Genomic DNA, 23,880 nt, shown 5'->3' on the forward strand with positions numbered 1-23,880 from the left:
GGGGAACCATCATACAAAGATCAAAGGACCCCACGTTTCCTAAAAGCAAATTTTAAACTATATTTACTGCAAAAAATGCAAGAAATTCTGGCACTTACCCACACCGATAACTTTCTCAATCTTTATGCAGGAGGCATCAATTTCTTTGGCAAATTCTCTCACAGCTTGATTTGGATCCTCATATGTAAAGGGATCCACATATGTTCTGACACCTGCAAGGCAGAAATGTTTTATTTGAAGTCACTGATCTACATGCTGCTGAACACAGAACATATGAGACTGAAGTCTTAATGATATACAACAGCAAAGAGACTGCACAATAAAAGTGTACAGTAAGCCAGAAATGACTGATTAAAGAAGGAAGGACTTAATGTATTTTTCCCCAGGATATATATTTTTTATTATTTCCCAATATTGACTTAATCAAGCTTTTGCCAATAAATTAGTTACATAAATCACTGCCATCTTTAAGAGGTTATCAGTCTGTCTACACACCTTTGAGAATAAAACAGAACAGATTTCCCTTTATGGGAACCCAGCAATTCTAAGGTCAGGTCCCAGGTTCGGTACCTGGGTGACTGAGATGGAAGTAACAGTAGGATTCAGTCATCGAATTAAGGTTGCAAAGCTCGCACTTCCTTTCCTATCCTATCAGTTTGCCTCTTGCCCATTCAAAACCTGCCTTAGCAAAATACTGTGGGGAAAACTGAAATCTAGATAGCACAGGAACTGAAATCTTACAGTGGAAACGAACAGTGGAACAATTTTGTGAACCTTCCTTCCAACTCAAGAAAGTTTTACACAGATGCTTCTATTTTTCCTGTTGCTGAAGCATCTTGTTTTGAAAGAGGATGGATGTAAGCAAGGAAAACAGAAACACATTAATCTCAAGATCAATGCTATCCCTTATTTGCCAAACACCAGAACATGGGGCATGTTTTCTGAACCAAATCAAGAATAAACAAGCACCAGTGCCGTTTACCTTGGTTCAAATGTTTCTCCTCATCTGCCTCTTGCTTGGCCTTACTGTATTTGCTGCGCCTGTCAGAACAAAAGAAGAAGGAAAAAAAAGGGCATTACAGTTCAGTATAAATATTTTACTCTGAGACAAGCTCTGCCTTCTTGACCTGTTTGCACCTGTCATAACCTGCGCTCAGCAGCTCCCCTACAACAGCCCATGACACAGCTTTCCAGAGGGGTAACAGACTCCTCAAACTGCTCTAAGTGTTACTGGCATCAACAAAGCATCAAGGGAAACACAGAGCTCCATATTTGCATCTCGGCATTTAAACAAAGAAAGCTTTGAATTCCAGCTACCTTCTTTTCGAATGTACATTTGCAATGCTGCACAAAATGAGTGCTAATTGCTTTTTAGCACTACCATATATAGATTAAGATGTTACAAGGGAAGTGTTTTGGTAGACTGATTTTAAACCTAATTAGGCAAATGCCAATACCAACACCCTTCTCCAACTGCAAATTTAAAGAAGGAAGCATTCTATTCACACAGAAATCAGGACAGTGGGGGAAAAAACCCACTATCACAAATCCAGGCCCTGAGGAATTGTTTATTAATTTAATCACTGCACTGTTGAAGGGGATAAAGAACTCCGGTTGCAGAACTCTTCTGCTAAACCTGAGTTGGATACAACAATGTAGAACAGTATGTTAATTATTGATTCTACACTTACACACATGATTTTGTATCCAGTTACGTATTTAATTAGTTCAGCTTTAAATATCAATGGACAAGTTGCATTTAGAGGTTAACACAAGAGGTTAATCTGATAGGGAGGATATTGAGGAGTCATCTCTACCAGTTGTGTACTGAAATTTGAAGCACTCCATCCTCTAATGTAAGTAAGTAGAGAGATTTGATTTGGAGTACCCATGGAAAATTCAGAACCAGGCATAAAAACAGGTACTGCCAAAGAAAAGGCCTTGTTGCTTACTCCTCAGTGTGCTTGACCCACTCTAAGTCAGAAGCACATCAGACCCCAGTCAGCTACTGTCAAGAGTCTGGGCTGGAGTGAAGGGGGAAACAAAATGGATAAACTAAGCCCATACAAAGGGCAGTGAGACTGGCACTGCCTGCAATACATGAGCTGCTGCCCAGGGTGGAGCAGGAGCCCACCAGGCTACTGCAGTGAGCTGGTTAGGACTCTGAAAACAGTGATAGGTAGAGGAGGAAAATGGAAGTGGATGAGAGAAAGGTGTACTAGTGGATGTGAGTTAGAAGAGGTTAATTCGGAGAAAACATGTGACTTTAACAGCCTCAGTTTCAGCAAATCTTCCAAGTATCACCGTTCCCCTCCTGCCAGCAAAACGTTTCTGCCCATAAGCAAGAAGCCTCTCCTTCCTGCCCTGCACCTGGCCTGCAGGAATGGCAGCTTCCCATCGCTCTCAGCTAACGGGCCACATCCCAGCTTTTGTGGTGCCAGCAGTAAAAAAAGAACTATAACTTACACGTGAACAGAAGGAAAAAGATTTGGTTCAACATTCCAAGACTACCCGATGTTTGAACCGAGCCTTACAGCTCCCAACAACATCAACAGGCCTGGTTCAGACATAAAACGCAGGTACGCATCCAACCGTAAGTGGCTGGGAGCTTGTTTTCTTGATGAAAGTTAGTTAAACACAAATGGCTCCAAATCACAAGGAGAGCCTCATTAAAAACCGCTCTGGATCCAAACACCAATGTAAACTATTTATTTGCCTGAGGAACTGCAGCAGTGGTGCAACAGAGCTGAGCAAAGCAGGACTGTTCTGAGCTACTGAATGGAGTAAGGAGGGCACATCTCACCAAGTGCCATGCAAGGCCAGGTCACTAAGGGGACTGCAGAGATGAGCTCTGGAACAACACAGGATAAAAGAAGCAAAAAAAAAAAAAAGCCCAAGATTCTGCATTTTAATCAGGACTCCTTCAAATTCATAATATTACTCTTCAGACACAGATGGAAAAACTGAAACACAAGCGGCTTTGCACGAATGTGTTTTAAGAATGTGAAGATGCTTTTAAAAAGATGCTGTTAAAAAGTAAGATGGTCCTAACAATAGATGAAAATAACTCTCCCCCATGAAAAGCCAAAGAATCCACAGTGCAAAAAGCAGAGGGAAACAAAGGGATTACTGTTCAAACAATATAATTGTAGCTTATTAACTTTAAATAATACCTTCCAAACTAACTACCTACTTCCACTTCTGCCCCTGTCACCTGGTGACCCTTCCTGGCTGGCCCAGGGCAGGCTTCTCCTGCCTGCTATTGTCTGCGGGCTGCCCAGCTCCAGTCAGCCTTCATCCCCACGACATGGGGCATGCGGGGCGGCTGCTCGGGGCAGCTCACCTGAATGGCAGAAGGGAGCCTTTGTCACAGGCTTGAATTCCCTAATTACAGGGATTTGGGTGGTGGCAATTAAATAGAGGTATTCAGGAAAAGAACACAGAAGCTTTCAGAAGCTGCAGGGGTCAGAGGCATAAGGAAACCTACAGGTGGGGCCTGGAGACACAAAGGGGGAAGGTCTGTGTCCAGCCAGAGGCTATTAGCACACACTGGTGAGAAGCAGCAGGGAGCCTGTGCCCCTGCACTTCCACCTTCCCACCCCAAACAAGAGAGCTGAGGTATGCAGTGCTCAGGCACCTGGCTGGTGCAGCACGCTGAGCCAAAAAGCAGGAACCAAAGGCAGGCATTTGTGTTCAGCTGCCTTTGTGGAGCAATCTGTCAGAAGAATTTCTGATCAAAACTTTCGGATGGCCAAAGGATTCTGTAGAGCCAAATTACTCCAGCCAATCCCCTCCAGCAAATGGCTCTTACCGTTTTATGCTTCCCCAAATCCTTTAAAACTCTATTTCGAGTACTCTAATTTTATTTCTTTTTCCTGTAGGTGAGGACTTAGAAATGCTTCCACTCCTGCTGTATCGCTCTGTCCATTTTAACCTCAGTAAACTTAAACGTTCAGGCTTATTAGTTCTCACATTGACACAAACAGGTTGGAGGACAGACCAAAGCAGCGTGAGCTGCCTGAAGGCAAAGTCCTTTGACAAATTCAGTTGAGAAGATGAATTTTGGGATTTGAGCAATTGCTCGAAAAAACATAATGCTAAATTAGTAATAATAACCCAGGGGCCAAAAATGGGCACCACCAGCATATGTCTGGATCCCACATTTGGCACATGGATGCAGAGAGGCCATGTCTGCAGGTTCTGATTGTGCAAATATGACTTCTAGGTCATGGCAGTATTACAAAATCTCCTCACGGGGACTCTATGGACAAAGAAACATTTTCTCAGCTGAAGTAATTTTGGAACGAAGTATAATTATTTTGCTATTAACTTCAGCTGGTACAGGAACATCATGAAATATCCCCAAAGTGCACACCTCTAAATGACATTGGTAAAGTGGTTAAAATCATTTGTGTAACAGTGAATATTAAAACAGATTCTGTTTATTGAGAACTATGTACAGCTACTGGAGAGCAGAGCATTGAGGAAGGCTATTAATTAACAAGGCACCACACATTAGTATGCACAGAGCAGGTTCACTGCCCTAGTATTTCATTCCTCTTGCCGTCTTTCCCCTTCCATAGCCTCCCTGAGACCCACCAGTAAAGAGCTATGGGACATCTCTGAATTCATTACTATTTGACTGTGGAGAATGCTTATGCAGAATGGCTTCATGAGAAAGGACATGAAGAGATTCCACTAGTTAAATTGTAAAAGAATGAACGTGATTAAAGACAAAGACGGTCTATTCTAGGGCCGATCACGGGCTAAGCAGCTGTGGAGAAATCAGTATGTGAAAAGACAGGGTATGTAGCTAAAGACGAAATATGTATCTAGAGGCAAGGACGGCCTGAGGGAAAAGCAAGATGTGTAGCAAGGTGTAGACAGAGCTGCAAAGAAAAAGTATCTATAAGACTAACCACAAAGGTCAGATGAAGTAATGTCTAATTCACCAATCCTGAGCTTTACTTTTGCAATATGTATGAACTTATTACTGACTGTATAAATGAGATGCTGTAACACCTAATAAACGAGACTTTTGACCATGATAGCATGAGACTTGTCTCCCGCGGTTACTTCCAACATTTGACCATTTCTGCCACCATTCCTCCCAGTGCTTGGACCAACCTCATGTCTCTACTACCCACCTGCCTTTCCTCTTCTTTTTCTTTTATTTTTTTGTCCAAGTTAAACACTTGTGGGCAGAGATAACCAAACAGCCAGCCTGAATGGAGAGAAGACCTGGCTGAGCAGCCGCCCTCCAGTAGTCTGTCAGCTACCTGGCTCCTGGCAGCCTTTCCTTTGACAGCTTTATGGCCAATACTAAAGAGAATCAATATGAGGGCAAGGGGTTGACATTTCATTTTCTAAAAAGTGATCCATTGAGGGCCAATCACCAAGCAGTGTTTATCAGCCTTGAGAAGTGACAATTTTTTTATAGGGGGAGGAGGAAAAGGAATCATCTCAAAGCAACTCGACAGGCTCAATTCTCCAAGGTGGAGACTCATAATTAGAAATCCAATGTATCCTGCTATCAATCCTGCCTCAAATAATAAAGTGATCAATAAAAGCAAAGGGGAGATTAAGTCATCAAGCTCAGTGATGCTATTTTCTGTTGCAATGGCTTTTAATAAACCTGTCTCTCTGCATTACATTTTCATATGTTCTCCTCTTCTTATTGCCAGCATGGAGGCTTTGAGGTGAACACCTACAGAAAGCTATTATAATGCTTGACTATGCTCCAGATATTATAACCATAGTGACTTAACTGCTCTTTAAGTCAATTTAAGGTAAGAGAGTAAATCAAGAAGAGTTTGTGCACATTTATAGCTGATGCCATTAAACTGATCATCAGAGATTGACAAAACTTGTGTCCCTCAGATCCCACGCATCAGATGCAGTAATGGTGTCCAATTTTATCTCTGAATTACACTGAGGCAAAATCATGCTGATCTTCTTAAATGAAACCAAACGCTAAGTTGAAGACAGAAACACATTGTGTTTCTGCTACACTGTCCTGCCATTTGCACTGTTTGAATGTGGGGGTACAAATACTTGGTAGAAGATTATGGTTCTGCTTTGATCAAGTAAAAATCAACTCGTTCTGTTTACTGCATATGATACCGAATGACTGTAGCTTCTGTTTTACATTCATTTCCATACACATTGGAAGGACTAATCCAAAGATTAATACGGATTCATACAGATTAAGACAAAATCACAAGAACAGCAGCCTGATAGCTTAGTCCACAACAGTGTGGTTGTTTATTCCGTGTGTACCAGGAGTCAGTCCAAAAAATCTACTGTACCCATACCCATTAAACTTAACTTCAAATTAGGCTAACCACAAATCTCAAGCTGGCTTGATTCTCAATGCCAGTTATTGGAACTAGCTTTGCATTTCAAGAGCAAATAGAGCTGGAACTATTGCTATTACATCACATGCCGCTGTGGTACTAATGTTGAGAAGATCAAAGCTACATGGGAGAAGGCTTGTAATGCAAATGTACTGTTTATGATGCTAATCAAAGAATTTAGCTTTGTTTGGAGCAGACAAAAAGCTCTCTCATGAAAGAAATAGGGAGAGAGAGAAGCTTAAATTCTTACCTCCTGCTGATGACAAAGGCTGCAATGAGAATGACCACAAGAACAACACTGCCAGCCACTGAAACAAGCAACACTGTGGGATTGGTACCATCGCCAATGATGGGGGAAGGAACTGGAAACAGAGTAAGAGAGCATTAGTGTCAAACAACCTCAAAAAATCAACCTAGGAAGCACTCAATGAGGCTTTCTGGCCTGTGAAGGCAGTTTATAATACTACTCAAATCTACTTTCAGGCCTTTATTATATAGTCATTTGACACAATTTTCCAAGAGGGCCTTAATTAGCTGAAGACATGATGTTTGATAATGATTTTGGGAAGTTCAGTTCACTGGTAACAAGGACTCACTCTCCTTCTCTCCTTCGGTGTTGCTCAGAGGGTATAATGGCTATTCCTTTTCACCTTCCTAATTACTTTTCGCTGCTCTCTTTCTTTTTCTCTCAGTGGGGACAGATGATCGCTCCCCAACTGACACAAAGAGAATAAGCTGTCTTAAAATGTCTTCTGTCTTCCTGCTGGATTGATTATTTTCAAGTGTTAACATCCTGAAGGATGTTGCCACTGACTGGCATGACCTTAAATTGATTTAAACAAGCCTATATGTCCAAAATAATACAGGCCTGGTCACATCACCTTCCTGACACTGAAAAGTAAACATTTTGGGGGGAAAATCTGCATGTTCCCTCGACAAAGGGAAAGGCTGTGCTGACAACATAATTCAAGCATTCTGTCTTTACACAACTGTGCAAGGGAAAGTGCAAGTACGAGAGCTGATGTAGGATATCTAACTGATCTATGCCAATAGCTTCTAAAAGGGACTAACAGGGTTCTATTCCCCTGCAAATTAGATACTCCAAAAACATGTGCAAACATCTACATTTGCATTTAACAAAATAGGTACATAAATCTCTCCAGCATCGATGGCTTCTAAATATTTATAGAGCATGTGTCTCCTTCTGCCACTCTGAAGTACCATCAGGTCAGATTTACCACATCTCTAATAGTCTTGTGGCCATGGAGGAAAACTTTCCCAGAATAAATACATCATAATCTAGGCAACCAACAAGAAACTCCCTGTATGCAGCTCAGTTACATTTCCACTCTTCACTTAAGGAAAAGAAAGATATCAGCGGGCATGTTATTACCTGTGTTAGTTGTGAACTCAAACGGCCCACTGAAGTCTCCGTATCCTGCTGCTGTCCTGGCCCGCACATGAAATACATATGAAGTCAGGGGGTTCAAGCCTTTGATGTCAGTATTCCTGGAGGCTGTCTTCACTATGCGATAGCTGCGCTCATTTTGGTCCTAACAAGAAAAGAACACAGTGGTGATCAAGTGAAAATGCCTCACTGCACCATGAACCATGGAATCCCACTTCCTTGCCAAACAGATGATGAAAGAAGATGAGTAACAACCATGGAATTCTCAAAATACGTCCCGAGGGCTGCTGCTGTCCGCCTTGCTCAATACCCCCAGCACTGAGCAAGCCAAAAAAGGAGTGATAAGATGGTAGGTGTGATGTTCATATATCACTGATTGCTTAAGAAATCACACAATGAAATCCTTTGGAAAACAGCCAAGCCTTCAAACATGAGCCTCCTGATGAGCAAACATTTTATTCACTGGCACTCTCTTTTTCTTCCTACAAGCCAGAAACCATATAAAAAAACTGATATTAAAGAAAATAAAAATAAAATATAAAAAAAGGCTCCGAAAATGTCTTCCAGAAAACCCAGTCTTTAAAATAATTTCATTTTCGTCTGGAAAATCCATCAAAAATGCATTAATTTAGCTTCCCTGAAAATCAGTTGCCTTCTTCTGTTTGTGTTAGGGAGGCAAGTAAGTGATTACCTGCATTAAAAAAAGAACATTAAAGGTATGCATGTGTGTGAGAGAGAAAGCATGCGAGCAAGAGCAGGAAATTGTTCATTTTTGCAAAGGACCTTCAAAGAAAATAGCTTTTTTCATAGTTCCACAGTTGAGAAGTTATTTGTAGGAATAACATCTCCCTCTAACATGAAAAGTATGAAGAATGTAATTTTCTTTCCTTATTCTCTATTAAAAGCCATCCAGCCCACACCATCACTCTAGGCAGAAGCTATTGGCAAACAGATCGTATTATTATTACTGTCTTATATGCTTCATTATTATACTTCTGTCTATGATGTAAAACTAATGTCTCACTTCTGCCCAACATTATTGATTCTCATTATAAATACGTTTGCCACAAAAGCTCCGTTCCTAGGTAAGAAAAAATAACAAAATAAACTCATGCCATACAGCTGGAACAGTCGATGAGTCTTATTATGTCAAGCAACCATTCAAGTGTATGAAATCCTTAATTGAATGTTATTAAATTGAATCTATTTGGTTTCAAATGATGGAATTCTACCTGGGAATAAAACTGAAACTGAACAAAGTAAGAAATTCTCCCCAGACCCAAACAGAGCTCCTTGTTTGTCTCGCTTGTTTTTTTAATGGTACCTTTTCATAGTATTTGACTTCGTACTCCAGGATGACTCCATTTGGCCTGTCAGGTTCCAGCCAGGCCAAGGCAACGCTGTGTCTCGTTATCTCTTTAGCCTGGATCAATGCAATTGGGGATGGTGCTGACAAGGAAAAAAAACAAAAGTGATAATTTAGTTTTAATGAGGCTTTTTTTTTTTCCTTTAATTGCAACATAAGCTCTTTCAGAATCTGTTTTTGTTTTTCTTGCGTGGGAGTTGGAAGTATTAAGCAGTTCCAACAGAACTGCATTTAATTCCTTTCTAATACAGCTTGTTCTTGGATTCTGAGTGATACTAGACAGGTAAGCTTTGCACTAAGGCTACAGTTTCCTACTCAGCATAATGTTTATGGCAGGTAGGTACAAACTTCCACAAGAAAGTAAAGACACTAACAGATCCTGCCTTATTTTTTCTTAACCTTTGCTAAGCACCGTGCATAGACTTGTCTTCATGTTCTGGTCCACAATGATTCTCCTCTTCCATCTCCTAAAAGTAACTGGTGTTCCTTGATCAGCTATTGACTCTACAAGAACTATGAAATTTCTGAAGGACTAATATCTAAAGTCGAGAAAATTTTGCCTCTGAATTAAGTAAAACCAGAATAAAGCTGAACATGCATGAATTTAGTCCCTTCCATGAAAACCACAAAACTCTTCTTTCCAGAGTCTGGACCAAACTGTGCTTTCCGATTTGCCCTGCTTATGCCCTTGTTTGTGAACAGTGCCCACAGACCAGGGCCTGATTTTGGCTCTGATCAATCCCTTCCCTGTCAGAAGATACCGGAGATCAGTCCCCCATGCATGGAACTGGCCCTGCCTCGTGTGACATGGAATGTGATGAATACAAAAAAGCAGGATGGCACTGACAAGGATAAGGGCTGTGTGACTTCTGGGAAAACTCTACTTATCAACAAGCTTTACTCAAAGATCCTTTAAACTGTATCTGCGTTCAGTAAGAAGGGCTGCAATGAAGATGATAATGGAAAACATCTTGCTGTGCACCCCGCACTTTCAATAGAGCCCCTGCTAACACTGAAGTTCAGGTTTTTGACTGGTGGGAGGACAATGCAGTCTCCCCTTTGACTGTGATAGCAGCAGGCTCACGGCTGTGCTGGGGGAACAGGTTTCCTGAAGATTTATGAACCCGGCCGCCCCTCTCTTGCTGTTGTGTTGCTGTGTGGTCACGTCTCTGGCCAGCTGTTATCAAGCTCTTTTGATGCTGACAATAGCTGGTATAAATGGCAGAGTCTCCAGGGATAAGGAAGGACATTCATGAAATTTTTAATCTTATCTAACAAAGCTGTCCTGTATAACCAGAGATTAGGGGTCTTCCTAAATGGAATACATTTCTTCTTTTGTCTCCTGAACCTGGAGACATATTGCTCTTCTTTTTTTTTCTTTTTTTTTTCCGTTTAATTTTCCCTTTCTTTTTGTTTCTTTTTCTACCCCGAACTTCGGGACGACAATCCGTGAAAGCCTTAAAGAGGGAAAAAAGTATCCTTGAAACACATATCCTTGAAAACTATCGAGAAAGACAAATAAATAAAACAGTCACAATAAATGAAAGGAAAATTGAATGTTGAAAGCCTCAAACCTACTTGACCATATCAGACAGTTCTGATGGAAGTGAAAATAACCAGCAGACGCCACAAAGTCACAAAAGGGTGTCTCCTCTTGATGTGAAACCATCAGGGAGCTGCTTCCTGATTTACTATTTGACAGTTTGGCATCTCTGTTAGAAATGCCTCCAGAACCTTTCTCTCTTTTTTCCTTGTCTGTCTCTCACACACAAAAGGCAAATACTGGCTGACAGAGGAGAGTATAAACACAGCCAATAGGGAGGATCCAGGTGTGCTCCATCAAGTTGTATCTGCGGCATGACTGCAAACCTCCTTAATAACATCACAGTTCTTCAGCAGAGGACTATTTTCCCCCCTTGCAGTAAGAATGCCACTCAGCTAATAAATTAGAAATCAGATTTGTTACCCTACACCACACATGACATTACTGATAAACCAACCAGAGAGCAATCTGCTTAGTTAATCCGCGCCTCATGCAGGGCAGACAGGCAATTCTTTTTACTGAGAATCTTATGCCATTCTGATCTCAAGACTTGCAAACAGAAAGTTCTCTTTCCTTCCTTCATCGTCTCCTTTACCCTCCTCAGTTTTCCACTTCATTTCTGCAGGCTTTTAGATTGGAATATACCGAGTCCTTCAATATTAGACTGGTAAGAGCTGTATGAAAACACATTTCTTCTCTGTTGTAAAATGGCCATTTACTTCACTAGAGTATATATTAACTTCCACTCCTGGTTGAAGATGATCAGCTTTAAACAGTTTCAAATGTGCTTCCTCATATCTCTCAAGAATGGACAGCTCATGTTAGGCTCTACTCCATACAGCAATAAACATGCTTCTGGCCTCTGGGACAGGAAAGAACTTGTATATCAATTATTTTCTTAATTCTCACTATTAGAATTGTAAGAACAGCCCTACTTTCACCTTCCTGTCCTTTGCATCTGTCAGATATTAATCATTATGCAACTTTATCCTATTTTAAATCTATTTTTCTGTCTGCTGACGACCAATTTCCTTCCCAGTTTTTGTTTTGGCTGTATATCCTGACTCTCCATTCACTGCAGAAATCCTCAGTGTTGAAGTCCAACTATGGGACAAAGGACCCATGTGACAGGAGGCCATCTAAGAAGTTGTCAGCATTTCTGCAGTACAGACCTATACCGATCTATCCTACAGGATCTTGAGTAACTGGGCTGAGTGACCACAGTTACTACATCACCATACCAGCTCATCACAGCAATCCAGTCAGCAGGAACAGCCTTCTGGGTGAAACTCATGCAAAATATTTACATTCTTTGTTCTTCTCCCTTTTGCCTTCAAATGACCTCTTTAGAGATGATGTGAAGATAAACGTGTAACAGACTATAAAATGATTCTTATATCATGAGCAGAATTAAAGGCAGAGCCTTCTCTTATATGTGCATGGACAAGTGTTCATTATAGACACACATTCCTACATAAAACAGTGCACATAACTAAGATGTTCAAAATAAGATCCCTTAATAGTTCTCCCTTCAGAACAGAAGACCTCTTTGCCTTTCACCTTTTGCACTTTCTTCTTCCCCACTCTTAGTATTTGGAAAGGAATATTTAGCAAAACTTTGTTTCTAAACCATCACTGCTTATAACAGCAAATTATTCCACCCCATGTGCAGGCAGCACACCCGGCACAGCAGTGCCACCAGAGCAGCCCACTTCCCAGGGAAGAATGGCGAGGCATCTTGGTATTCCAAAGGGGTCCCCTTGAACAAAAGCAGAGAGTATAACTTTCTTAGTTCAAAGCTCAGCAGTTCCTCTCCCTCAAAAAACTCCACTCCCTACTGATGTGAATGTTGCAATTTTCTTTTATCTACTTCCTCAATAACCTGCCATTAAACACCTACCAGTAGTTTTATTACTGCAGTTCTGAGCTTGTGGCCTACAGAGAGAGAAAGAGGCACAGATGTACTGCAAAAACTTCACCCAAATGCCATAAAGTCATATCCCAAGGCTAACAAGTGCTGAATTATAACCGTTTTTGAGGCACTTTAAAGGATGGAAATGGCTATGTCAGTTTTTCATTACCGGTTCAAATTAAGGGCTGGGGGGTGGGGTGGGAGGAAAGACAACTAACTAAATAAATGAATAAATAGATGCGACAAAGTCTCTGGCATGTAGGCACCCATGAGTGAACGCAGCCCTTTATGAAACTACACAGAACACGAGTGCTTGCACATCACAGATACACAGTGCCCAGTCTTCTAGTGAAGATGCTTTCTTAACCACAGCAGGGTTTACTTTCCACTCCCCATGATTTGAATTTAAATGGATCATGTTTACTCAAGGGGTCTTTCACTGATTGAAAAATATACCCACAGTTTGTACATTATCTCAGCTAAATTCAAATAACATATTTAAATTTAATTACTTGAAGCTTAGGGGTTTTCATGCTTTTCCTTTTTCCCTCAATTGCACACAACAACACTTATTTGTTCTTATCAATGGCCATGCGCTTTGTCAAGCATCAAAATTAAATGCTTGAAAGCACTAATGATGTTACTGTGATTAAGGGTTTTTACCTTCCAGGGTAGATACTAAAAGCCTGCTCCATTATTAATTACTTAAAAAAAAAAAAAAAAAGAAAAGAAAAAGGAAAAAAAAAAAGATTTCTGAGAATCCAACACTGAAGAAAAGTCCTCTTAGAAATCAAAACAAGAAAATAAAAGATCTGGTACTAATTGGAACAAAACGTTTAAGGAAACCTGGCACATTCTGTGTTTTCTCTTCAAATATTTACTCTGCAATACTGTGGGTTTTCTGCATGGCATTTTCTAAATTATATTACCAAATAATCTCACAGCAGGAAAAGGATAGACAGCACAGTACAGCACAGAGAATCAAATATGTTTTTAATCACTTCTAAAGGCCATGTTCTTCAGGCCAGATTCTGATACTTCTTTTCATGTAGGGAGCCACTTATTCTCCTAACTGCCACAGTGGTTTTAAATCAAATGCGGGCAAAAGCATCCAGCCCCTCTCAGCTACACATACCAGCCTAAATCATAGAATCATAGAATCATCAAGGTTGGAAAAGACCTAAAAGATCATCCAGTCCAACCGTTCACCTATGACCAATAGCTCCCACTAAATCATGTCCCTCAACACAACATCCAGTCGTTCCTTGAACACCCCCAGGGTCGGTGACTCCACCACCTCCCTGGGCAGTCCATTTCAGTGCCTGACCACCCTTTCTGAGAAGTAAAATGACAAAGAAAGCAGCCCTGCTCCTTCTCAAAACCCCGCTCCTGCTTCCTACTAGTGCCTAGGCAGCTCACCCCACCTCTTGCCCGGACAGATCACTATGGTCACCTCTGCATCCCTCACTGGAGCACAGGAGTGGTGGCGCTCCCACCAATCCACTTGCAAACAACGGAGAACAACATTCTACCACGACCACATTTCCAAATGTATGTATAGCATATGAGTAACCCATATATGCACATGAGGATGAGCACTTGAAAGGTTTTCACACTTGTGAACCTGTTTGCACACACCAAGTTTTAGATGTCTCCGCACATCTGAGGCACCGTACCTCACTCCCAGGATGACATCTACACATCTCTCTGGGGTCCAGCACAACTACAGGCTGGATGTGCACTTTAGAAATGAACAGTGTATGTATTGCAATTTTGTTCATTAATCTCAGTACATACGTGGAGCAAACATTTGTACAAGTGATAACCGGGCCAGGATAGGACTTGGAAAAGGACCCAGAATTCTGATTGCTCAATTGAGCCACTGGAAGCCTCCCAAGGCTTTCCCTAGCCCTCTGTCTTCCCAGCGCCTGCCTCTCCCTCCCCAAGGAATGACGACCGGCAAGGAAGCGCTCCCAGCCTGCAGACAGGGACAGGCCAGGAGTCGGGCCAGCCCTTCCAAGCCTTGGCACTTAGAGCACAGACTTTAAGTCTGCACCATTGGAGAAAAATGCCCAAGGTTATTCACCCACATCTGACAGCCTTGGCTGCCAAAACATGAAGCGATGTGACAGCTGAGCTCGGCCTCTTTCCTTAGTCCCTCTGTATTTCTGCAGCCAAACCTTCCTTGGTATAGACATAATACTGCTCAGGAAAAGAACCAGGACTTTCCCCTACAACATCTTTATCCCAAAACACATCTTTCCTTTCTTCCATTCTCCACCATACAGAACCTTTGAGCTCTAAGGAAAACAAGTGACAAGCTCCCAGACTTAGGGGCCAGCTCACATCACTTATGTTTATAATGATGTGTTCATAAAGGAAGGGGCTAGAAAATGAGATTTTAAAGACCGTTAACACTGCATTACTGTGTTTTAAATATTTCCTCTGTTTTAAAGTTTTCATTTCTTGCCTCTCCCAAAAGAACCTGCACTGTAAATCTTGCCAAACCACAAAAGCTGGCTCTGACTTGCATCAAATCAAAAGCCTGCAGAAAAACCCCGGCTGTTAGCAGCAACAAATAGCAGTAGCTGAGAATTACTAGAGTGCTGTATATTTACCATCCAGCTTCAGTTCTTGGAGGCACGAAGCAACTGCTGAGAATCCATAAAGAACCTAGCTATTTTCTGTTTTAGCACCACAACTGCTCTCATTTTGATCAAACCCCTTATAGGAGCTGAGGGCTTACCACAGTTCCCTATGGATCACATCAGAAACTGCACTGAGAAGAGGGTGATGAAGACTTTGTACAACCAGGAGATGCCTTGCCCTGGCTGCTCCCTCCTGGGGACCAGCTCTTGGCACCAATATGTTTTCAGGTGCTGGCCCTCCAACCGTGATGGCCAAATCATGATGTCTGTTAATGCAATGCAGGTCTGGAGTAACTCCAGAGATCTGAATCTGCAACCCACAATCCCAGTGATTGCTTTCAACCAGAAGACTACAAAATCTACATAACATTTAGCAAGAGATCTGTATTGCATCTCAAGCACAGGGTCTGTTTAGTCTGAGAACTGCTTGTTTTCTTCCTGCTAGCTTGCTAAGAAATCCTGCTGGCATGTTCTGACAAGGATAACTTAATAGTTGCCAACAGAAACATGGCAGAATACTGTGTGTGCATTTCCTGTATGTATGAATGCCAGTTTAAAACAAACAGGAAAACAAGGCTTTCAGTGGAAAGCAATTTATAAAAATCTGCCTGAACACTACAGTCACTTAAAAATCAGCAACATTTCTAAATGCTTAAACTATAATGATTAACACAAGAAGGGCAAACGTACTTTGTGCTGTAGATTAAGAAATTCTACTGCTATAAGCAATTTGTTAAGATTCGGAATTAGTCAGCAGCTTTCTGACCTGAGCAGGTTTAGAGCCTCTGGTCACAAAGCAGGTCATGCTGCCGTAACTCTTCCCTCCAGCTGAGGTCAGAATTTGACCCAGGATAAACAAAAATAAACTCTGTAGCCTCAAGAAGCCTCAAGGATGCTCTGCTGCATTACAGTAGATTGAGAGCAGTGGAGAGAAGGGGCCACACAGCTCCATCAAAGATAGTTGGAGCTCTCAGAGCCCTCCTTTAGGACCTGAACCAGGCACACACATGTAAGCAGGGTCCTGCAACTCCAGTCAGGGCTGAAAACTGCTGGGAATTACTCTGTTACCTCCCAGGCACTGGTCCAGCCAGCAACTGCAGGAACCACTGATGCTGAGACAAAGCACAACTCTGCGGGAACCAGAGCAAGAAACAGGAGCCGGTAACCTCTAGTCATTAAAACAGATCATGATGTTGGAAGCAGGACATTCCCCAGCCCCTCAAAACACCTGGTCTGGTACAATCTAACCACTTCCATCCCCAGGGCAGTTCCATCTCACCCACACCATTTGCTGCTGACCACAGAAGAGCAGCAGCCCCAGGAGCAAATCCCACCCTCCCCATAGCAGCAGCTTGTGCTCCCCCCGTGCTGCTGGGTGGGATGGGGACCTGCTGAGCTGCCAGGACAAACCAAACTCCTTCCCCAGCTCCTTTCAGAGGGAAAGAAAAGGTACCAAATCAAAGCAAGGATGCACAAAAAGCCCGCAGCTGATGCCCATGTCCTGTTCACTAAGCCATTCCTCAAGTCAAACAGACACCCAGCTACTCCTTCTCTTTCTCCCATCATTCTGCCCACAGAGAAGCTGGGACATGTCTGCATATGCCTCAAGAGCTAATTGACGAGAGAGGAAATGCCGGTCTTGAAGTCTGCAGGATCAATGAATTTCCTTTCTGCTTCTCTGCCCTGCAAATCTCTTGGCTTGTGCAGCTGTTCAACCTCATGTAATAATGCATCAACAATCAATGAAACAATAGTGAGCATATTGACTCTGCTCCTATCAGTATCCCAAAGGGGCAACCCTTCCTCTCACATGGTGAAGGACAGCCATCATCTGACACTTCATGCCTATACCTGTTGACAGAACACACTCCTGCTCTCTGCTCCTTTTTCATGCTCACACCAAGCCACCAGGTATGAGCCACCAAGGGGCAAATGTGGGGCTCACTACCCAAGGCAACACATCTTAATGTTGTTCTCTTTCAGTCTCACACGGTTACATTTTACTTAAGCACAGATATCTAGATGATACATTCATATTAAGTAACTTCCTTCATCACTCATTCTCAGCACTGAGAATATTAGATTCTGTACAGAACTGCCTAAAAGCTTCTTTGAAATTCAGACAAATAAAAGCCTCTGCCCCATCACTTTCACATGCTTTGGAAATACTAAAGCATCTTCACAACTAAATAAATAAATAAATGTTATGACTCATTTTCCCAAAGCAGCATTTGCTATTTTAATAGATAGATTTGGCCACATTATCTCATCCTGGCTTCTGAAGTGCTACAGTAATAGCAGTTAGAATTTGCCAATTGGGTTTCTCAGATCAATCACCCACCATCAAAATGCCATCAAAATCATGGAGACAGAAGAGAAGTGTGAGCACTTTTCTGTCACTGTGATACCGTGAAGTGATGGGCTCCAGCAGCACCTGCGGGCTGGATCCCGAATGTGCCCTCCTGAGCCTGCAATTCAGGTCCTGTGGGCTCACAGAAAGTGGAAAAAAAAATCAACCTGGGAAGGTTCTGAAGATTGGGGCTGTACAAAGAGCGCTGCTCTGTTGAATTCCTGGAGGAGAACCCATCTGCAACGCTGAGCAACCCAAAGCCTGGGAAAGCAACAGTCCCAAATCAGCTCAGCCATCGCATGGAGAGCCACATGCTGAGTCCTTCATTGACTGTCAAACTCACAGCACAGAAGGGGGACCCCAAGAGCACCACAGTTCCCAGCAAGAGGAGCCCCGGCACTCCTGCAGCAGCCCTCCTGGGGTGCTTATGGTCTGCAGCCGATGGGGACTGCAATGAAGAACACAACTTTCATTCAAAACCTTCAATTCAAAGTCATTTCTTCTTCTGACAGCACTAAAAGCTCTCTTCAGTTCACTTTTACCATCACTTTTATACTTGATACACATGAAGCTAGTAACCTCTATTTAAGGATCATTCTGGCCCAAGGTAGGACACCCCTGTGCTGCAGAGCCCCTCTGAACAATGATGGCTGCAACTCATGGGTGCACCAAAATATTCTCCTCTTAAGAACAAACTGCACATTTGCAAGCAGTGCTGAACAAGTCTCTCTCTGTACTCAGCCCACTCTTCTCCAGCAGTCCTTCCAGCAGGTGCATAACTGCAGCAGTACCTTCCGACAGTGGCAGGCATGCAAGCAGAAGCGGAAAGTTGGGAGCACCACAGGGCTGCACATCAGGCTGGGCTGCACAGCATCAGGCTGGCAGCACAGCAGAGCCTGCAACTCTCTGCAGCCCCCCATGCCCACATGGGGCAGCTCAGCCTGCAGAACAGAGCTCTGAGCTGCCCGCACGTCCCTCTCACTTCCTGCCTTATTTATGTGCGCAAGCAGTATCCTGATAAACGAGAGGGAAGGGTGCAGCCATTCCATCCACATCCCCCTTTATGCTAAGAAAGATAAATGGAGGCTGATTCAGGGGACAGATTTAAAGAACGCACTATGTTATCTAGACAAGTGCAATCTTCCCAGGGAGCCGTTGGAGTGGGCTGTCTTCAGATCATGCCTTTATTTGTTTGCTAAAATAAATGGACAATGCTCAGAACACCATTCATACAGGAGGTACCTTTTCCAGCCCACTATTCCTTCTGATTTCACTTAATCTCAACTGCCTTATTCTATTATTTATTGATGGGGCCATTTAACGGCACATAGAAAATTAAAAATAATAGACAGCTAATTAAAAGCTTCAGCGCTTTCCTTTTAGTCTTCAAAAATCTACAGAACTGGAAGACATTTATATCCAAAGCCTATTAAAATAGTAAGGGTTTTTTTGGTAGTGTTTTTTTTTTCCCTCTCTATAATAATCCATGGATACTTTCAATGGATTTTAATGTAGACAAAACCAAAGAGATTTTATTGAACTGTAAAAGTATTTAATAAAAAATCAGAATCGGTCAATCTTCTTTTTAAGACTGAGTAATAGAATTCAATAGCAGGGATAAAAATCCTAATAAATCTTCACAGAAGAGCTCGGAGAACTGAGACAAACGTTAGAATTTCCTTTTGAGTTCAGTAGGACTTTTCCATATGGGAAAGCTTAACATGTAAATGACCAAGGGCATAAAATACAGATGCCGCAGCTTCCTACACCTTTCCAAGCTATACTAAAAAATCTAAAACCATTCTAATTTCTGTCCCCATCCGATTAGAAATCACAGCTTTTATAGACCCTCAGCCTGCTATCACAGCACCCTGCTAAGGCTTCTGGGATCCCAGTTCTCGAATTTAGTAATGAAGGCAGATTACGTTAATCTAAGACGACGCCATGAAATCCTTCCAGTAGCGGCAGAGAGAGGCTCTGCGTTTGCCTGCTTTGTTTGGGAGGGGAAGTCCACTGGAGCCTTGCCATGATAATAAAGTGCTCCCTGCATGCCAGTTCACACGTGGGGCTAAATCTGAAGTGACGTTTCTCTATGAAAGGAGCAGTATTCACTCGTGTGCTCAGCATTTTGATGTCCTCCAAAACCTGGCAAACATGATTATAGAGATCCAGCGGACATGCCACAGCTCTATTTAGTCCTCATGGTTCAATACAATGCTATGCAATAAATAAATAATAAAAAATAGCAGGCTGCCTTGGGATGGCATTCTGGGAATAGCATTTCATGCATATGGATGGGCTCGACACACTTTTTGCACCTCCTCATGCAAGGACAGAATATCTGCACCATGCAGGGCTGCACTGCCTGTCTCTGCCAGGTCAGCTCAGCGTCCTGCTCTTCAAACCAAGCCGGGGCAGAAACTTTGGGACTCGGGGACTGGCTGTGTTTATTTGTGCTGCCCTGCATGGCATTTTAATTAGTAACTGTGCGGATTTAAAGCCTTTGAATGGACACACAGGGGCAGTTGTGCAGCCCGGCTTTTGTATTTCCACTCTCTCAAAAAAATCCTGTTTGAGGACATCAGCAGGGGGTTAATGGAAGCTTTGATAAAGTTCTCCAGAGCCTTTTCTTGTTGCTCAACTGCAGACTGGACTCTGCTGTCTTTCTGGCTGTTTTCCCATTCATTTAGTCAGCTGCAAAAGCACCTAGAAAATTCAGAAGCCCAGCTAAACATTTGGTAGCCACAAGTACTCTTGGGCCAGGTCTCCTTCCACACTGAAATATTTCCCTGCAAATTGCTTAAGGGACGCGCTCAGACAGGATGCAAGGTTAGCGAGCTGCTGGTGGAAGGAAACAAGCAGCTAAACGCTGCGGAGCAAATGAGAGCTCCAGGACCACACCTTCAGCCCTCACCATTTACCAGCTGTTCATCTGTACCTCCATAACTGAGCACTGAATTTGATGCCTTTGAAAGTAAATTTCTGTAATTATAAATATGGTCAATGCCAACCAGTCCTGAAATTAAACACCTTTTTCCTAAGGTGGATATTTAGCAACCCCCGCTTTGCACAGCAAACATGAGATCCTTTCAACAGTGTGACCAAACCTTTATTTAAATGCTGCAATTACTTCTTGGCGCTACCTGACACACAACTTGTCTGAGCTGCTCACTGAACCCTGAAGCTGGTTATTTACTAAGGATCTTTAGAAAGCACTTTTTTTTCCCCTTCCGACCGAGACTTGTATCCCCCACCTTGAATACAAATTCATGGAAATGGGTGGTGCAGACGGCTTTGCCAGCAAGCAGGCAATCGTTCTTTTAATTATTCTTTCTTTGTGGAAAGCTGCAGTTACCTTAAAATAATAATTTAATCCCTCCCAACAATAGTTTTCCCGGTTTTGTTTTGAAGACGGCAGCACATATACCTACAACTGCACATTTATTGCAGGCCATCAGTTAAAGCCTGTGCAAGAACAGAGCTGTTAATATGAAACTCCCACTTGCATCTGTCAGCTTGGAGAAGCCCCTTATGCAGACACATCATTTTACACACAGAATTAAAGGTGCGGGGAAAAAAACTGAAAACAGCCAGCAGCGGACATCCCAGGGACACTAAGGAATCTCACATTAAGCACTGAAATCTGCCAACCCAAAAGCCTTCCTGACTGTTTGCTTCCATACAATTCCCAAATTCCTTATGCTGGGATCACTTATCTCCATGGATCTCCCATCACATTTCTATTTGAAAGGCCTGTGGTTTCCCAGAAGACATTACTTGGTTTGCTTCAGAAGTCCCTGTGGTAACTCCCTCTGATGCAAATCTCCACAGCGGGAGCCAAATTCCCTGGAGAAGCCAAGCGAGGACGGACGAGGCAGGTGGAACCCCACGGCAGCTGACAACTTGTCCCAGCCCTTCTGCTTGAAAAACGAGGGGAGGGGTTGCTAATTATGTCTAGCAGATAAGTGCAAAGCCTTAGAAACCACACTGGTTTAGATTCAAAATGAGAAAGTTGCATACAATTAGCCTGGAATTCTGCAAGATGCAGCAACAAATCACTCGGAGTGTCACGCTCACATATCACCCCTGCTTACCAGTTTTGAATCTCTTTCCCTATTGAATTCACGCTTGACACGGGTCCATTTGAGGAACAAGGAGACTGCTGATCCATCACCCTCAGTACAAACACCTTAAAGCAACATAAAAACACCCCTTCACAACTCCCGTTTTCCATTAGACGGACATTCTGCATAAACAAACCCTCAGCAGCCACAAGTACGAAGCACATCCCGTGCTCTGGACATCTGGCCCACACCCTGCTGTTTGCTGAGAGATTATTTTTAAATCAGGCTTTTGGGGACACAGGGTGTGGGGGCAGAGTGCTGTGAGCACTCACACACGCCCAGGTAGCAGCACGAGCTTCCTGCCGGTCCGTGCCTGCAGACAGGCCCCTGGAATGGGCTCTGTGTATCCTTCGGCTGCAGGGAACCACTGACTGGAAATGGTGGGAAGCAGGAGCTGGGCAGCCCACACTCCCAGAGCCTCTGCAGGTCCTGGGGAGGGCGATGTCAATCTTCAGAGCATCTGTTAATTTTATTTGCTAGGAGTAGTCTAAGGGTATTCATGCTGCCACATAAAGAAAATTCTGCAATTGAAATCTAATTAACAATGTCTTTTGATGTTCTGCTACAGAGTGATTCTTTATAGATAGTTATAAATATCCAGGAAAGGAGAATATTAAAAAGAAAATACTGAAAGCCTAGGTTTACTGGCTTTGGCATGTTTTGCTTTTGATCTGTCTGAGCAACTATTACTTAGTCGATATATGCAGTGCGTACTGACCAAGGGCAATGCACGGCCATGAATTTTTACTGACTGCAGATTCAGTTCTGCACGGGCTGAGCCACACTGGCAGAATGTAAGACCCTATATGCGTTTTCCGTGCTGTTCAGCACAACATATGAGGAATGCTAATCAACATTTGAAAGGAAACGTGGGCTTTCAAAGGAGACCCACTGAAATACAAAATGGGAATATATTCCCCTGTTAGCAAGTCCAGTAGAACCTGCGAGCCATCAAAAAACAAGCGGCTCCCATTTCTTCCACCTTCCATTCTAACCTACAACACAAGCAGCCTGCAGGGATCTTTCTGATTTTTTCTTTTTACTAATGGAATTAAGAACACAAACAAACAAAATGACATAAAAGGCCAATAAACCTGAGTAGCAGCTGACAATTTTCTTCCCTGCACTGAACATCAGTATTTTGGGCTCACCACGGTTTGGCTGTCCCAGGAGAACCTTCCATCCAGGCGGGCACTCCCAGCAGTGCTCCAGGTGGCACCATGACCCACTTTTGTTCCTGCCTGGGAGCGGGACTGGGCTCCAAGGGCACCCAGGAGCACCCCACGGGGAAGGACGGATGGCAGCACACCAGCCACACCACTCTGCTGTGAGATGGAGAGGGGACAGGCAACAGACAGCTAGACAAGCACATGTGGGGGTCAGAGACAAAGGAGGCAGGAGGAAGGCGAGCACATAAAGGGAAAAATGGGACAGGGAGCCTGAGACATTCCTAAGATCAGTCCTTGATCCTCAGCACAGGAGGTATGAAAATAGCTGGCCTGATGCTGTGGGAGAAAGAGTAAGTTTATTTACTTAGCCTGCTTTTTTCATCCTAATTGGCATATCCTTCTCCACCTAGCTGAGATGGTCCACTTAAGAATGCACTGAGCCCAAGGTACCTAACAAGGTAACAAATCACCAGGCAGTCTGTTTATTCAGAAACATCAAGCATTTAACTCCTGAAAGCAAAGGAGCAAGAATGAAGCCCGTCTCTCACCAAACCCAGACCCAAATCCCGAGCCCTCGGCCATGCACACAGCCCAATGGGACAGCAACATGGCTGCGGGGCACCTGGGCACTCAGCTGTTCAGTAACACACAAAGTGTTCAGTGCCCCTTCGAAAAAAACAAAAGCTTCCCGCTAGCTGCGAACAAGGTCTCTCTATTGAGAGATTTACTTTTAATTTTGAACAGCTTCAGGGCATTATCCTTAGTGAAAAGGAAAAAATAAAAGAGCCTTGAGATTTCTGAGCTGTTCACTCAGCTGCCTGGTAGGGCTCCTCACTGCAATCAGCCTCTGAGCAGCACCGTATGGAGGAGCCGGGCTGCATCTCCTCCACGCATCGTTTCACATTTCTTAAGGGTAGACGAAATGCTGACTTCATTTGAGCAAAACACAGCCGGGTACAAAAGTCACCACTGCTGGCAGGGCACCTCGGTACCAGTATTCCCCA

General features: G+C 43.1%; 1 protein-coding gene across 2 annotated transcripts in view; it reads right to left on the bottom strand.

Moving 5' to 3' along the window:
- Window positions 1-23,880, bottom strand: part of EPHA4 (EPH receptor A4) — a 231,670-nt gene that overhangs the window by 16,715 nt on the left and 191,075 nt on the right. For both annotated transcript variants that reach the window (XM_085513542.1, XM_015871334.3), the window contains 5 exons: window positions 9,089-9,213; window positions 7,750-7,909; window positions 6,607-6,718; window positions 983-1,041; window positions 99-212 (listed from right to left, as the gene is read on the bottom strand). In XM_085513542.1, the coding sequence (XP_085369668.1) occupies window positions 99-212; window positions 983-1,041; window positions 6,607-6,718; window positions 7,750-7,909; window positions 9,089-9,213 (570 nt within the window). The remainder of the gene's footprint in view (window positions 1-98; window positions 213-982; window positions 1,042-6,606; window positions 6,719-7,749; window positions 7,910-9,088; window positions 9,214-23,880) is intronic.

This window comes from Coturnix japonica, chromosome 12 (genome assembly GCF_054131305.1).
Source record: "Coturnix japonica strain WE chromosome 12, WE-NBRP24, whole genome shotgun sequence".
Taxonomy (NCBI): domain Eukaryota; kingdom Metazoa; phylum Chordata; class Aves; order Galliformes; family Phasianidae; genus Coturnix; species Coturnix japonica.